Below are 12410 nucleotides of genomic sequence, written 5' to 3'. Positions count from 1 at the left end.
ATTAAAAAACAAATCAGAAAACATCATTACGTCACTGTATAAATCCACCTACAACTTGAATGCTGTGTGTAATATTCATCCCTCCACTTTAAAAAAGAATATAGTAGGACTGTCGAAGGTATGAGGTAGGTAACAATGATGACCAAAGGTACAGAACCACTTCTGTGTTAAAGGGACTCTTCACTCTCAAAGAAAAACTACTGAGAGAGAATACGGTAAGAGATTTCTAAGTCATTTTTCACTGTTTCTTCTAGGGCAGAAATTAAGAGGCATCAAATGAAACAAGAATTAAAAACTGACAGTCAAAAAAACAGATAACAGGCTAGATGGACCCTCCTCGGTCCGATCTGGTACTGCCATTTTTACTGTGAAGTCCAAATATGTTTCCGCAATTCACCAGAAGCTTTTCTAAGCCTGCTGGATTTACATTCATAGCCTCTACAGATCTGACAAATCACCATCTACCAATACAAATTCCTCTCAGAGGAAGTATTTCAATCAACTGTGCTGGAAATTAAGTTTTAACCTTTAATCTGCTTGAACTACTGTCTATATCCAGTAAATTACTGGACTTGTAGAATTTTTTATATTTTAACAGAGAGACGATGAGGTTACCATTTAAAAACTCTTACAGAAATTGATTATTTAGAGCAATACAGAATTTTACCACTCGGTGGCGCCAAACAATTAAAAAGAGTTTGTGTTTTGAAAGGGAGACCATGAACTGTCTCATAAACTGTATTTTTCTTATGTAGAAAAAGCCTTCACTAATAACTGGAATAACTAGAGACTCTTTCATTCAAAGGTCTCAAAACACTGTGCAAATACTAAAGGCTATTTAGATAAGATTCCATTTTTCCACCACTGAAATACAAGCTATAGACTTCAAAGAGCAACACTATACAACGTATCATGGTAATCACATGAGTGAACAGGAATTACATTTCTCCCTTCCCTTCCTCCACTTAAACAAAAAGCCCAAAGCTGCTTTTTTGTCAAGAAAGATCAAATTGTACTTTTAAATTAATTCTAACAGTAACTGAAGAATACCTTTTCTTTATTTCACAATTTTATATTACAACTGGCATAAACAATATTGTGGGATTTTTTCCCTATTGAAAGTCTAAAACATACATATCATCCTTAAAAGAACCCACATAGAAATGATCTTACAGAAGATCTTCTTTAATCTAAGGTTTTAGAATCAGAAGGACTCTTTTGGAATATATTTTCTAATTGCAGGCATAAATACCACTCTAAAATATCTAAACTTAAAACAGTTCCCATGCTATGTGAGAGCATCTCTCCTACGTGAGAGAACCAGAAAAAGCTCAGTTTGTCATGGCAGTTATAACATTCTGATCCAACATGTCAGAATCACATTCTACATACTCATGAAAGTCTCATAAAGCCAAAAAATATTACGTTCTAGTCGCAGGTTTGATAATAACTCAGTCACCTCTGAAACAGAGCTAGCGGAGGTCTCAGGATCTGCATACTATTAGGTTCCACAATTCAGTTCAGACATTTTGCAACGCAGCAATCGTAATACTTCAAAATGAGGTATTATCACTTAATAAGAAAACCACAAACTTAGCTTCTTCCATTAAAGTCAAATTATGAACAATAAAACCATATCAAATACTCATCTTCAGGCAACATCTATTCTTTGAGAGGCTAGTGCCTCATACAATGCCATTAAGCTTTAATGGCTCTGTGGTGTTTTGTATTTAGTTTGGCTAATTTAATCCAGCTAATAGAGATGGTTATTCCAGGCTACAAATATCTTATGATTTGCTTCTTGCCATTTCCTGCATACGTTTGCAAGATTGCATCTCTGACTTATTGTTGCTTGTATGTAACTTCCATTAGTGACAACAGCAATGAGAAACGTATCTCTTCATGAGGCTACGCTTGTGTGTAGGATAGTTTTTTCTGCCTACCTCATTTCTTTGCCTTAAAGATTTATAATTTTCCCACTCACATTCTAATTACAAAACAAGGCTGTATTTCCACTATAGCCTAATGCCTAATTTTGCTCTATATGTTCTAATCATTCTGCTAGTAATTTTATTCCTTTAGGTAACCGAACACAGATCCTAGCTGCACCTCCATACCATACGTATACAGCCAGTTCAAAGAAAATCCTGAAGATCACTATTCCTTCTTCCAGAATACTTTTTCATCCCTCTTTACCTACCAAAATTGAGAGGTCTATGACTGCAGAGTATTTTTATTGTGTGAAGCCAAAGAAAATGTCAATCCACAAATCAAACAGAAAGAAACACTCATTCAGCAAACAGTCTTTGCTCTCCCTCTTGCGGTCTAAGCACGTCACTCACATAGTCTTCAGTTTTCCTTAGTTCAGTGCGTTCTGAATTCAAACGCTCTCTGCAATGTTGGGCATACATAAAGAGATCACGTCATTATTCAAGGTAAACGATATGAACAAAATTGTCACTAAATACCAATCTTAAATCATTCTGTATAGAATTCATTTGGAACAGAATGATGATTTTTATTTTAGCTAAATCTTTTAAACTAAAAAAAAATACACATTTGTTTTTAATGTAACTGGACATTCTATACTGAAATCACAAGAGGTACTATACTAGGTAGAAAAATAAATTTCTTACTATACCTGCAAGCGTATTTTCAGTAACTAGTACCTAACAAATACATGAGATACTTGAGCAAGTAGCAGCACATCAATCAGTTTCAGTGAATTTGCTTGAAAATTAAGGTCACTGCAAGCAAGTGGAAAACTGAAGGCTACAATGAACTGAATAGGAAAAAATGAAATTGTAGGAATAAGCAGGTAGGGAAAAATCTGAGCTTTTAAAACTTTTTTTGCAAATAGGAAAATTACACTTTTACTGACTCATATCATTGTGAAAGAGCAGTCTTTACACAAAAAGACTCTGCACAACTACATTAGAAGACTAACAAGGAAGAGAAGAATAAACATGGTACTGTGGTTTATTTATGCACTAGAAGATTCTGTAAAACGTTTTGCCTCTCTAGATCACGATCTAAATAAAATGTATTCCCTACATTTCAGTCCATGTGAACGTGTGCATGAGGAAGATTCCTGAATGTGTCAGACAAACAGTATACTGATCGCCTTTTCCAGATACTCTTTCAACTTCAAACAGTATTTAGAAAGAGGGACTTCGGATCACTGAGTACCCAGGATGTACTCCTAGCTCTTTTCAGCCCGAGGGGATGAAGCCTCTGTTACTAACATGACTCATGAGCACCTGCTAGCTCACCTAGACGCAGAGTGAGCTGTTCCCTGTCACAGCTGGAAGCTACGCGAGACCTGTTCGCCCCATGATATCACAGCAAGTGCCTCTGCGACCGCACAGCTCCAACCTCTGACTTTATACAAAAGTCAAATGACCTGCCAAAAAAGACAAAATTTAAATAGCACTAAATTCTAATGCTAGAGTTACGAAACTTCAGAGCGATATTTCTTTAACTCAGTCTCCTCTTCAGAAAAACACACCGAGAAAGACCGAGAGAAATTCTTATTCACAGAAAAAGCTAAAAAACAGCGATGACGGAGCCAGCGAGAGGGACGCCATCGCTTCCCACCCGAGGAGCCCAGGGGCTGACGGAGGCCGTTGCAGGGGCTCGGACCACGGCCCACCCCGGCCGCCCGCCCTCCTCGCCGGAGGACGAGCGCGCCAGGCTCCCGTCCACCCGCCCTCAGCTTCCCGCTCGCCCGGCTGGCCTCCTCCGCCTCGCCAGCCTCCCGCACGCCGTGGCCCTGCGGCTGCCCGCGGCCCGGCCCGGACCCGGCCCGCTGCGAGCGATGCGGGGGGGGGGGGGGGGGGGCAGCCCCTCCGAGATGGCGCCGCAGCCCCGCCAACGGCCGCCGGGCTCGCCCTGCCCGCGGCGGCGGCTCCGACCCCGGCCCCGCTCCCGCCGCCGCCGCGCAGGCCCCGCCTGGGCGCCCCGGCGGGGGCGGCCCCGCTCCTCAGTGGCCGTCGCGGCCGTCGCTCAGGCGGCCGCGCCGCTCGCCGCGGGGATGGTGGGGCGGGCGCCGGGGGGCGCGGGCAGCCGCGGGGCCGCAGTGCCCAGAGCCCGGACGGCGCCGAGCGCGGGAGCGCCGCCACCCACGGCCCGGCCAGGTTTGACCTCGCTCTCTTCGCCCTCCTTCCCCCGCGGCGAGCGGCGCCGACCCCGCGCGTCTCCCTCCCTCCCCCTTCTCCCTCCTCCTTCCCTCCCTCCCTCCCTCCCTGCGCGGCCTCCCGGCCCCGGTGTCGCTCCCTGGCGGCGGGGCGCGACGTGACACGCGGCGGGCGCGTCACGCCTGCCGTCATGCGCCCGCTCCGTGACGTCACGCGGCGGGTGAGGCTGCGTTCCGTCACGGTGGCATCGCTGACGGCAGCAGTGCCCCGTGGCGGCAGACCGACCAGCTATCCGGCTGGCCGCGGCCCGGCCGCCCCTCGTCCGGCACGTGGTTCCTTTGCCGCCCCGAAGGGGACGGAAAATACGACTTCCAAACAAAAATGTAGTCAAACTTCGTACCTTTCAAAAAATATCCTGGCCTTCAGCCTTCAGGGCCTCGTAGAAGCGTTTGTACGCAGCGAGGTGTTGCTTTAAGCCTTTGAAATGACTGTCACTGGACCAGGGGCGTAACACGGTGCTGCGCGCGTCGGCTGCGCAGGCAGCGAGGTGGCGACGCGGCCGCCACCGCCTTCTTTCTTCGGGGCAATGACCTTATCGATAGCTAGGAAGCAGCCAAAAAAAAAAAAAAAACAAACAACTTTTGTAAATCAGATTTTGAGGGAAGTTTTAAATATCTTAGGCTATAGCTTGTGTGAGCCCAGAATCACGCAGAATTAGTCAAATGGAAAATAAAGTTACCAGTGTTTCTTCATGACTCAGGGCCCTGGCCAGTGACAGCCCTGAAAAGGGCTTCCTTGATTCCCAAACAGCACTACTTTGTGTCTCATCCTTTCCTTTCTCCCAGGTGACCTTTATGGTTCCAAAATAATTTGAAAGTGCTGAGTTTGGGTGAAAGGGGTGGAAGTAAGGAGCCGGAAATCTGGGAGGCATGGCCCAAACGCCTTGGGGCCGTAACGTCTTAGGATGGTGCTGTTTGCTATAGGGAACCCAACAAATGCTGCTTTGCCAACCCATTCCTAATGAAACAGAAGGATTTGTCCAACTGTCCCCGGCAGAGAAAGGCCACGCAGAACGTGGAGTAGAACATATTTAGTTAAACACTGCATTTTGTTAAAAGCAGAGGAAAACACTGACAGTGTGATAAGGACTATGTAAATTTCTTAGCACGCTTCCAAAAATCAAAACACCGTTCCCTCCTTCCCCCTGGAAAGTATTTTGATAATTTCCACGACAGCAGCAAAGAATAGGAAATTATTTCAGTCTCTTTGGGGGGAATGTGACATTCTGACTTCTTGACTCCTCTGAAGAGGTTTCTAAACTTAAAAAATGAAAAAGAAGAGTTTAATCTATCCAGACTTGTCAAACTTGTCTCAATTAATTTGTGATGACATAATTAGAACTTACCACTTTAATGTGTGCTTTTTATTTTTACTTTTACTTTACTTTTTACTTTTCAAAAGATGTTATTTAAAAAAAATCAGAAAAGAGGGTTTTTGGAGTGGGAACTGGAGCAGGAAGAAGGGGAGGACTTTGTGTAGGTTAGAGTGCTGATTCAGAGTGCTCTCTTAAGCCAGAAGAAGTGAACTCATATTTTTCCTCCCTTGAGGAATCAAACGAGAAACAGGAAGTCATTGATTCAAAGTAAGATCACTCACTCCACAATTGTAAACAGCGTATTATGTGCCTGTAAATATTTCCAGAACCCATTGGCTTTTTGGAAAATATGAAGTAAATTATTATAATCTCTAACAAACAACCCACAATAAAAGGAGTTATTTTCAAACTTTCTATCTGCAATGTTTATACAGTGGAATATTAATTAGCTTGGACATTGAGAAACTCCACTTGGCTGAACGCATTGTTCACTGTCAGAAATCTATCTACTCAAATGTTTTGTCTGTCGAAACAGAAACATTTGTAACTCCACTCAGTAGTGTTATGCAGCACAGGAAAACAAAAATTCTTTCATTATTTTATCCATTTGTGTTTTCACTGCCACAAACACTGGAATATCCTACTGTTAACCAGGCGTTGGCTGAGTTCATGTCTGTCTTATGTGGCTGCCATCAGTTGAAAAGGGAAAATATTATAAAAATTCCTAAATGAACAAAGTCTAAAAACGAAATTGTCGTTCCTCATTCCCTAGGAGACCAGAATCCAGACTCTCTGCCCAAATCAATCCACAGTTGAAACTTCTCCTTCCTTTGTAAAGTAGAAGACCCTGCCGCTTGGAAGCGCCACCATACGCGGGGGCTCTGCAGGAGGAGAAGGGACCGAGGGGAGGGGACAGGACAAAGGTGAGAAATCTGCTTTCCTGAGAGTCCAGGGAATTTTCTTGGCTGGCTTAAGGCAAGGGGGAAACGGTATAAGATGCTGATCCTCAAGGAGGCTTGCAATCGAAGAAGTACTCGTGTGCTTAAAGCTTAGAATTTGGGTGTAGCAAGATCAGCTTAGGAAACTATTTTAATAACGTCCTTAAATCCCATTAATGCCATGGGGATTGAATCCTGAGCTCCTGAGTTGAGATTCCCGAATAGGGATGGTTATAAGCTCGTGCTTAACAGCTTGAATCATAGCATGCAAGACCGAGAGAAACAGAGAGTTAGGAGTGGAGCAGTTACCTTCAGCCAAATGACAATGGTGAAAAACTTAAGTTTGGTCAGTTTTCCATTCCTCTTTGTCCTTTTGACTGCACATATAAGTAAGGAATGACAGGCACAAGGAAATTAGGGTATGGGAGAGGGAAGAAAAGCTCTGAGATGTTGAGAATTTTTCACCTGCTTAGCCATGATAAACTTCAGAGTAATCTAGGACATTCACAATTCAGAAGACAACTGAAAAATATTATTTCATGTATCAGAAAAAAGTTAAGGATTTTTTGGAATCCTTCTCACAGCTTTGCTTTCTCTTGCAATGCTTTGTCCTTTCCTTTTTTCCTCCTGGCATCAAAACAGTTTCTTGCCCTGCCGCGGATGCGAGCTCGGGGAGAGAGGGAGCTGGGGTTTCTTCCTCTGACGGTGGGAGGAAGGGAAGCTGGGAGCCATGCTTTTGTGTCATGGGGAGGAGCGCTTGAAGGATGTCACTTGTTAATGTAGCTCTGCTAACTGCCGGGAGATAGGGTGCAGGGACCTGTGCTATAGATGAGTCAGTCTCCTGTGCCAGTCTCTCCCGTCACACTGAAACGAGTGGCAACTGGCTCTTCTTTGTCCAGTCTCATTGCCCCATGACAGAAGTGACACGTGTGCAGTGCAATGACATGCCTGACGTTTTTGTTTGCTATGATCTTTCAACTGCCTTCAACAGAATGGTGTTTTTATTTCTGATTTTTTTACTTCTGAGGTAAGTTGGATGCTTACAGGGAACTTGAGCTTTATTTTCCAAGCCAGTCCTGCATATTCAGACTCTTGCAAAGGCCAGGGCCTTCACTCATAAGGAAACTACTTGGACCGAATGGCTCCATGCAGCCATCTGCTTACTCTCTATCAAGCTGTCTACAAATACTTTGGACTACAGCAGACTGCAGTCCTTCTACTTATATACAGATGATTTTCTTGGCTTCTCACGTTGACTCAGCCCTCAATGTAAAGCCAGCTCTCATCCTGAACAATTTTTCCAGCCGTGCTTGTCCGGAATGGCACTGAGCTTAATTCCAGGAAAGCGTGACCACTTAAATGGAGATAAAAACATGAATTTCAACCCCAAATGTGAGCGAAAATATTCCAATGTCTGCAACAGTTACTATAAAGGATTGTTTTTCCTGCAAGGACCCGTTAGGGGCCCTTTACTCACCTGACTTTATCTTTGGTACCATAAGCGCCCCCTTGCATCTTATTAGGGGTAATAAATTTTCAAGAAAACCTGAATAAGCTTAAGAATTTTAAAACTTAAAAAATTTTCTGTCAAATGCTAAACTTACATAAAACTAAAACTCATATGTAGTTGACACCTATATATGGCATTTTCTAGCAAAAGCTCAGTTCTCTACAAGCCTCTTCTATGCATTAAAGAACAGTAACCAAAGAGTAAAATGTGTGATGTTTCTCTGCTTATCAAGGAAAACATTTTGCAGCTCTGAAATAATTTAAATTAGATTAGGGTAAACCCAAATATTATTATAGCGTAAACCCAAATATTATTAACACAGATTTCAGGAATCTCCTCTTTATGTTAAGGGCCTTTGTAGGCTAACGTAATTTTCATTCAATGTTTTGAAGCTACCTATTTACAGAAGTTTGGGGTTTTCCTGAGATTTTTATGAAATAGGTTAGTGTATATACTAAAAGAATGCCAGATATATTAAATACAAACTCAGTTCAAGGTGTTTTTTTCCTACCCCTTTCTTTTTCCAGAATAAATATGGCTGATCTTTCAGAGCCAGAAGGTACTATAAACTGGAAGGAAAGATGTTTAACTCTGGAGTCACAGTTAATGAAGTTTCGTCTCCAGGCAAGCAAGATCAGAGAGTTGTTAGCGGAGAAGGTAGGTCTTATGTTGTTAATTTTAATACTGGATAAATGATTTTATTTGATGGTAGGGGCTGATCACAGATTGTGGTTCGAGATTAAAACTAATGGGATTTTTTTGGGAGGGGGAAAAAAAAGCATTTTTAGACAAAGTATGTGGAAAACAGGTATTATGAATGCTGATAAAGAATTTTGCACATCTGATTTGCCAGAAATAAGTGTTCATTTTCAAATAAGAACATGCAGGCAAATCTGCTGAGAAAAATGTGTGTCCAATCATCACCTTTACAACATCAAAATTAAGGCGTAACAAATTTTCGTAAGTATTTGGGATCTGATTTAAGACACACAGAAGTCACTGGGAAAAATTTCCAGAGGTATTATCTTCTTCAGTGTTCCTTATTAAATCATACAGTTCACCAGACTTATTTTTCCTGTAATAAGACATCCCTAAACTGCAGCTAGTCATCTGAGTCTTGGCTCCTGGGAAGTTGAAAATTATTATATCTACATTAAGGTATATTGTTTCAATCTAGACTTTATTTTGCCACAGCGAAACATTACACTTGACATATTTAGATTTGTATATGCCATCAGTCAACTAGAAATGAGTCTGAATTTGAAATATGAAAAATCATTGTATTTAGCAGGCAGCGTTTCCAGCAGAGCAAGGTAATTAAAGCGGTACGAGGGACAAAACAATTTACCAAATCTTTAGAATTATGTGATTTTATGTCATCATTAATATTGATTTCATTGAATTTCTAGTTAAAAATTATTTTGTCAGAGCTATGCTATTCTTTCTGGAGCTCAAATTTGCACCAATTCTTCCACCAAAAATGAAAAATAAAATTCAGATTCTTCTGTGGTATGTCAGAGTGAAGATGTTTTTATTTTTAATAATTTTCTACATTTATTTTAGTACTTGTCTTTTGCGAACTTATCTATTCTGCCTTTGAAACTATGAAAACATCTAGCATCCATATTTAGCCTTCTCTGAATCATTCTCATTCTACTCTATTCTTTTGAGGGCAAGAAGTAGAAATAGTATTCAAGCAGGACAAAATCTATTTGTGCATTTATGAAAAAACATAGATGATATACACAGCTTTGTGCTCTGTTCCTTTCCTAAATGATACTTAACGTTTGTTTTACTTTGACAGCTAAACTGACCATCGAGCATGTTTTCATGGAGCTATCTATCTTAATTCCAGGATCTTACTCAAAGTCCTTCAGGTTTCTGTGTTATGCTTCAGTTGTAATATTATTGACCAGTCACTGAATCTTTTAAGGACCTTCTTGCAAGTCTTCCTAGATGGAAAGATCCTATTGTCCTGAGTAACAGAATACCATCAACAAACTTTGTCACTTCACTGCCCGTTGCCATTACCAGATGCCTGTGGTGCTACACAGGCCTGGCGCAACTCTCTGCAGACCTCTGCTGATGGCCTCTTTTCACTGTGTGAAGTGGACAATTACCCTCTATTTTCATCTTTGAGCCAGTTCTTTATTCATGCAAGGATATTCCTTCTTATCCTGTGGCTGTTTGTCTCGTTTAAGGACTTTAACAAATCCAAGTGATTATATAAACCAATATCCCTCGTTTGCAACCTCGATAATCCCCTCAAAGACCTGCAATAGCTTTGTGAGCCAAAACTCCTCTTTATGGAGGCCACTTCGACTCTTCCCTAGTCTACCGTACTTATCCACATGATCCCTGATTCTGCTTTTATTATAGTTTCTATTAATTTGCTACGGGGGACATCAAGTTTACAGATCAATAATTGCCTGCATCTTTGCTGAAATCCTTCTTAAATATTGGTGCCACATTTGCAGCTTACCGCTTCAAGTACTAAGACAATCTTAAGTGAGAGAGAACACACCCCAGTTAGCAGTTCACCTGTATCATCCAGCTCTTGACTGGGTATCATTTGGTCCTGGCAATTTGCCACTATTAGTTTGATCTGTTCTTTCCTTTATCTCTTCTATGGAGGTTACAGAACTTCGATTGAGGTGGAAATAAAGAAATCCAGTGTTTTGTGAATTAGCCTTTTTTGTTAAGTATATCTTTTTTACTGAAGTGAACATTAACATTCACAGCAATGTAAAATTATTGGGTACTAAAATTGTATTCTACTGGGATTTTATTTTTATAGCTGACACTCTAAATACCTCTGTTTTGGGATGACTAACAAAATATTGTTGTTATTAGAAAACAATATAATTGAAAACTCTGTATTTTTTAACCCAATCCTGTAATTTTTGTGTGTGGCATACTCTCACAGAGCAGGTCTTGCAGAATACTGGATGTGCAAAAAGAGCTGCACAAATGAGCTGCACAGCTGCACAAATGCCATGCCTCAAGACCTCATTAAAGTTGAAAAAAAGAAAAGAAAAAAGCCTGAAAACTGCTTGCATCCTTCATTCCAGTTAGCAAGGCCCCAAAGGAATTAATATATCATTATCATCAGTCTTGGAGGAGAGCCTCTATCAAAGAGGCTGATACCATCTGTTGTAACACTCAGCAGATCACTGGACAATTACATAGTCTGTGCTGTTAGGTGTCCTATATATGTTGTGTCTCAGTGCCCCATCTGGACCACTACCGTTTGGGATAGAAGTCAAATGGCTGAACCCTGGACATGACTTTTTAGGGACTTTCCGGCAGTCATAACTGCAATGTTTTTTGCAGCTGCTGCTAATTATAGTTTTGGCAACCAAAAAGTTAAGGTTCATGAACAGTAGTTCACAAAATCATCTGAGTTTAAAAAAGATTTTAGAAGTAAAGTTTGAATTCTTTCTAGGTGCCTTTTTGCTTTGTTCCATTGCAGTTTGCATTTACAGACTCTTAGCTGCTAGAAATGACCTCTTAAATTAATATAAATGTATGCATACAGTATGAGGGATAAAATCACAAACTGTCAGCACTGTGCCTTGAAACAAAGCATTCAAAGGAAAATCAGTCATTTTTTCTCATCTGTGAGAAACATTACTCCGAAACAGACAGAAACAAATCTTAATAATTTGTCATTTGTAATCCTCTTGTTTTGTTTTTCCTTAGCCTTCTCAGAAATCTTACGAAAACTAAATGTGTGGAAGAGGTGAAAGGAGGTTAAGTATTTTCCATTGAAAAGCATGGGTCCAACAAGGATCGAATTGGGATAATTTCATATATTTCTCTGCGGAGCATAGCATTAACAGACTTCTTAAAAAATGATCCTTCTCCTCACTTTGCCACTTTGACTTTTTAATATAAGTCTTTCATTTATAATCTGGAATTCAGCTAAAACATGAAACATATCAGAGACAGTGGCCAAAGCTTGACAAAATGAGACTATATTCATCTGCAGACCTATTAATTTTGTTGACATTCAAAAACAACCATTTTTAAAATGTGCACTAATGCATTGCATAGATTTGTATGTTTGTTTCATTTGTAATGATCCAGTGGTTATTTTTCACTTATTTTTAAAATTCCAAATTGTACAGTTATGAGTATTGGTAAAGAAAATTATATGTTCACACTAGTTTGAAATTAAGCTACGTGGAATTTTTACTCAAAAATGTATTTGGAAAATAGCAAAGTGAATAATGAAGAACTAATCAGCTAATATTTGATGTGTGGCCGGATGTTAATAATGAGAGGAAAACACAGCTGAAATTTTGTCAGTCCTTACAGACACTGTCTACATAAGTTATTTGTTACTGAATTAAACTATTTCTAATTTGCAAAACACACAAATATTTCATACTCTGACTTTGATTCGCATAGTCATTTATTTGTGGTTTTGTTTACAATCATCCCTGTGC

At 40.7% G+C, this 12410-nt stretch overlaps 2 protein-coding genes across 5 annotated transcripts in view; one reads left to right on the top strand and one right to left on the bottom strand.

Moving 5' to 3' along the window:
- Nucleotides 1-3649, bottom strand: part of THADA (THADA armadillo repeat containing) — a 180128-nt gene extending 176479 nt beyond the window's left edge. Inside the window, exon 1 of the mRNA XM_068939662.1 lies at nucleotides 3273-3649. The gene's annotated coding sequence lies outside the window, so the exon portion shown is untranslated. The remainder of the gene's footprint in view (nucleotides 1-3272) is intronic.
- A 367-nt stretch (nucleotides 3650-4016) lies between these two features.
- The window catches only part of PLEKHH2 (pleckstrin homology, MyTH4 and FERM domain containing H2), a 61544-nt gene continuing 53150 nt past the window's right edge, over nucleotides 4017-12410 (top strand). For all 4 annotated transcript variants that reach the window (XM_068939666.1, XM_068939665.1, XM_068939664.1 and 1 more), the window contains exons 1-3: nucleotides 4017-4136; nucleotides 6284-6434; nucleotides 8487-8616. In XM_068939666.1, coding sequence (XP_068795767.1) covers nucleotides 8494-8616 — 123 coding nt within the window. In that variant the 5' untranslated portion in view covers nucleotides 4017-4136; nucleotides 6284-6434; nucleotides 8487-8493. The remainder of the gene's footprint in view (nucleotides 4137-6283; nucleotides 6435-8486; nucleotides 8617-12410) is intronic.

Source organism: Struthio camelus, chromosome 3 (assembly GCF_040807025.1).
Source record: "Struthio camelus isolate bStrCam1 chromosome 3, bStrCam1.hap1, whole genome shotgun sequence".
NCBI classification, from domain to species: domain Eukaryota; kingdom Metazoa; phylum Chordata; class Aves; order Struthioniformes; family Struthionidae; genus Struthio; species Struthio camelus.
The sequence above is the reverse complement of the archived record's forward strand: the minus strand, read 5'-3'. Positions and strand labels throughout refer to the sequence as shown.